General features: G+C 32.2%; 1 protein-coding gene across 1 annotated transcript; it reads right to left on the bottom strand.

The window, feature by feature from the left end:
* Positions 1 to 2,496: 2,496 nt before the first annotated feature.
* On the bottom strand, positions 2,497 to 3,255 carry LOC112458748. The gene is made up of 4 exons (XM_025022565.1): positions 3,162 to 3,255; positions 3,046 to 3,087; positions 2,725 to 2,963; positions 2,497 to 2,586 (listed from the first exon to the last, which is right to left on the bottom strand). The coding sequence occupies exons 1-4, from the start codon at positions 3,253 to 3,255 to the stop codon at positions 2,560 to 2,562; spliced, it is 402 nt and encodes a 133-aa protein (XP_024878333.1). The 3' UTR covers positions 2,497 to 2,559.
* Positions 3,256 to 4,454: the final 1,199 nt, after the last annotated feature.

The raw sequence follows: 4,454 nt of genomic DNA, 5'->3' as shown, positions 1-4,454 counted from the left end.
TGTGACTGTTATATGAGCCGGCATTAAGAATTAATAAGATACATTCGCAATCGGGAATCTGATACTTGAAGCTGTTTAACTTATAAAGTTACTATTGATTAAAAATAAATAACATTATAATAATGTTACTAAGTAATAACTTTTAGCGTTTTCTATTCTAATTCGCGGAAAATTAGTGTTACCATAAATAAGAAAATATTTTATAATTTTTTCAATATTTTTTTATTTAATTGACAATTATATAAAAATACTTTACAATATACTATTTTATAATTTGTTCTATATATATATATATATATATATATATATATATACACAAATATTGAACAAATTATAAAATATTAATAAAAAGATAGAAATATTGAAAAAATTATAAAATATTTTCTTATTTATGGCAACTCATATGCTAATTTCTGTTTTGTCTTTCATACACTTTTAGCATTACCACCTCGTCGATGATAAAAGATTTGTACATTTCTGATGATAAAACAGTGATTATATAAGGTAAAACTCGATCCTTCTTTCGGAATAGTCGAATAGCCAAAACAGTCGATAATGTCAGTATTCTTCAATTATCACCGAGCCCCCGGGCCAGTCACGAAAATTTACCCAGGGTTGTCGGTCTTTAATAGTATCTCGTCGGTACAATTACTCAATCAATTAATTACAAAGGTCTGTCGACTTTGAGAAACGGCTAAGTGCGGATACTTTATCAAACGACTGCGCCAACCGTCGCTCCGTTAGTTGTTTTATTATCTTTGACCTTCCAGAAGGTTCTCCAGACAGGAAGGGGTATTACTTGCCATTAACGAAACCTTCTAGAAAATCAGAGACAAATTGCGGGAATTAGCATTGGCTAAATTACGGCTTTCAAGCAGTAGGCGCTTGTAATTGGGCGCCGCGGTACCGAGGTAGGCGCAAGTTCTCGGTGCGTTCACATTGCGCGCGCTAGCGTTGCGTCACGCGATCGGAAGCGCGCACCTGCTTCAAAGCAAGATTTATCGACCGCGATTTTTGCTGGTTTGTACACTCGACGACAAAAATAAAAATTAACACAAATGACATATAGTGAAAATAAATATTACAGTTACTATTTTCCCTCTTTCTCGAGTAAGGTAAATTACCAACGATCGAAAAGATCGACGATTATTTTAGCTACAATAGAAGTTGTTAGCAAATTTATAATTGTACCAAAGAACACATCGCAGTCAAAATGACATCATTTTGACGTCATAGTTACATCACGGCAGAAAAAGTCAACATGATGATTTTTGGTTACAAAATTTGACTGCTTATTGACGTCAAGAAAAAGTCTTACTGTATAGTAGTATGCATGGGGATTCAGTATAGTAAATTTTTTTTACCGTGGTATTAGAAGAGGATATTAAAAGCAGATCACATATATTCATTCAGTGAAATACATATGAAACAAATTTATTAAATACATATGTTAAATATACATGCATTATATAACATATATATATATATATATATATATATATATATGTATATTTGTATATCACATGCGCGCAATATATATTAATATATACTTACAAAACTACATACATACTTATTTTTTCTTTTTTGCACATTGTTTTTTGCATCATATTGTTATAAAAGAATATTAAAGACTAGTATTAAAGACTGGAAAATTGAAACTAAAATTATATATTATATGCGAAGAAAAAAGTCGTCTATGTCTCAAATAACAAAAAGCGTAAAAGAATGATTTTGAAAAGTAAACAGTTAATACAAACAAAAGCGATACGCCTTTATTGCACATAGACTATTAATTAAGGTAAAAGTAAAAAAAAGTCAGCATTTTCTGCACCAAATGTACAAAGGACAAACTAAAAAAGGCACTAATCTTATTTTTATATAGTATAACGTTCAAAAATAATAAAAATTGTTTGCATTTATACCACATGCTGAGCACTGGTGCTAAACCAACGTTTCACGTAATCTTCAGGCTTCTTTAAGTCGACTGTTTTACCAAATTTCTGCAGAATAGCAGCTGTAAGGAAACATATATATCACTATTCAACAAACTTGTCGCTTTTGAAATACAACGATAAAGTGTTATTCAAGGAGGTACACCACAGCTGCAGATATTAAAATATCTGTTTTATTTTATTATTAAAAACACACAGCTTTTCACTTGTATTAACAATATAGAAAAGTGGTGACCATCCTCTACTTAATTTTTATAATATTTTATAATATTTATCATAAAGAAATTAATCCAAATTGATGCAGAAAAAAATGATAACAATTTTTAATTGATTTAAAGAAAAATTAAATTACAGAATCCATTTTAATAATTAATTTAAAAGATTATAAAGAATAATTAGTTAATGTAGAATAAACAGTTACAAATAATTTAGTCAACACATTTTCAACAAGTAAATTATTTACCTTGAATAGTCTTATACGTTTTACTCTTGTTGAAAGCTATTTTGGTTTTCCGAGTACCTCCCCAACTAATAGATCTGGAAAAGGAATTCGTGATCACTTTCGGGAGTACAGACTGCAGAGCAGCAACTTCTGAATCTTTGTTTTTCATTTTTGCCGCAAAAAGACATCTACCTGTACAATTGTAATTTCATAAATGAAATAACATTATATAAATATTATTTTAATCTTATTGATACAGTAACAGGGCGCAAACGGAAAAACATAATTTTGGGGAACTAAAAATCAAGCAGACTGCTAAAATATATTTACCACGTATGTAAATGCATCGTCATCTGCGAGAATTTCTTCCAGTTTTTCCCACTCCTCTTCTGTACGTAGAGGAAATGCTGGGATTCCGTGTGGTCGCTTCAATTTTATTTCTTCTGGAAAAAGTTTTTTTATGATACGGTCTAACTTAAGTTCCAAGTTGTCGAGCTTGAGGCGTTCTTCTTCTTGAATTTTGACAATATTGTCAAGAACGTCCCACATCCACATGATATCTGTGCTTTCTGGAAATAATAGGAAATGTAGTTTATTTAATCGATTTCATTCTCATCTTAAATTGACATGGAAATGAAAAAAAGTACTTACTGTCATTTCTTTTTCCCTTCTTGCGGGAGAAGTCGCCAGAGCCTTATAAAAAATATATCGTGTATAGTTAAAAACAAATTAAATAGTTAGGAAAAAAAATAAAACATTATTTTCACCTCTCAAGAACGATTTTACGGTATTTCTCTTTACTGAGTTATCTCTATTAGCAAGGTCTTGCTGTGCAGACCTGTGTTCCGTCAAGTTCTGCATATCATATTGCTATCACTAAGTTCATTATTGCTTTGGAAAACTTCCTTTTCACCTCCCAGCTCATGCAGTGAAGAGGAAATTTTAGACTCTGTTGACGTTTGTGTTGCGGGCAGCATCTCTGAATGAAAAGTCATATCTAAAGAAAATTGAGAAAGTGTAATTATAGATTGTATTGTCTAACTCGCAAGAATTCCAAAGCTGGCTAAAATACTATCACATTTTCTCTTTAAACTCATTACACATTACGGATAAAGAATAGAAATAAGCAAAGTGTATTAAATAGTGTAAATGACCAGCTCTGCAAGTGTTCGTAACAGCGAATGAAAAGGAAATGTTCACCCAGCATGGGGACAAAGTAATCCAAGAAGCATCACAGAAATACTCTCGTGAAAAGAAGGAAAAACTCACCGTCAACATTCAATGGGGATTGACACAAGTTTTTGGAGGCATGAAGATCTGCATTGGAAAAATCAGTAGCATTTGCATTTTCTGTATCTGCAGGGCTCTTTCCACAATTACGAAGAATATCTGTAGCAATATAAGCCAATTATAAGGCATTAACATTACTCATATAAATATAATATGATAAAAATGAGGGGGCATATTCACATGAGTCATGTCAGTCAAAGATTTAATTTGTTACCTTCCGATTGTGATTTTTCAAGAAACACTTTTTTATTTACTGCTTTGATAAGTTTCTTTGCGGTCAAGACTTTTCTTTTTGTATTCGAATTAATTCCGTTGCCCTTCGATGCTTTTATTGGATGAGAAACTTGGGCTTTCAATGCAGCGAGCTGCTCTCTGATATTTACTGCAGGAGCTGGTACACTATTTACTTGAGAGACATCCTGGCACTTTTCACGTTCCTCGCTTTTTGTACGTTGCATTTCTCGACGGGGTTTTCTTGCAACCTGCAGTTTACATTTTTTACGCATATTTTCCGATTTCCGATCGTCATCATCAGAACTCTGATTCTGAAATTTGACTGAAGGTTGACGCTTCCGCGGCTTCTCGTAATCAGTCTCTATGTTGGAGTCAATGGGTTTATCTTCGGCGGCCAATTTAGCAGCTTTACTTGCAAGGTTAAACGTTTCTAGAAGCATGAAAAGAAACAGTATAATTCAGTATCTATAAGAGAATCCAATACGTTACAGTTAAGCTCGTATCAGATTATGAATTAGGATTGAGATTGAATTAAA

This window comes from Temnothorax curvispinosus, unplaced genomic scaffold (genome assembly GCF_003070985.1).
Source record: "Temnothorax curvispinosus isolate PA1 unplaced genomic scaffold, ASM307098v1 QBEX01000133.1, whole genome shotgun sequence".
NCBI classification, from domain to species: Eukaryota; Metazoa; Arthropoda; class Insecta; order Hymenoptera; family Formicidae; genus Temnothorax; species Temnothorax curvispinosus.
The sequence above is the reverse complement of the archived record's forward strand: the minus strand, read 5'-3'. Positions and strand labels throughout refer to the sequence as shown.

Excerpts from the sequence above, each read along its gene's own strand:
- LOC112458748 (XM_025022565.1), bottom strand. The coding sequence starts at position 3,255 with ATGCAGAACTTGACGGAACACAGGTCTGCACAGCAAGACCTTGCTAAT. Across the intron at positions 3,088-3,161 it reads CGTAAAATCGTTCTTGAGAG|GCTCTGGCGACTTCTCCCGC; the intron begins GTGAAAATAATG and ends ATTTTTTATAAG. Across the intron at positions 2,964-3,045 it reads GAAGGGAAAAAGAAATGACA|AAAGCACAGATATCATGTGG; the intron begins GTAAGTACTTTT and ends TATTATTTCCAG.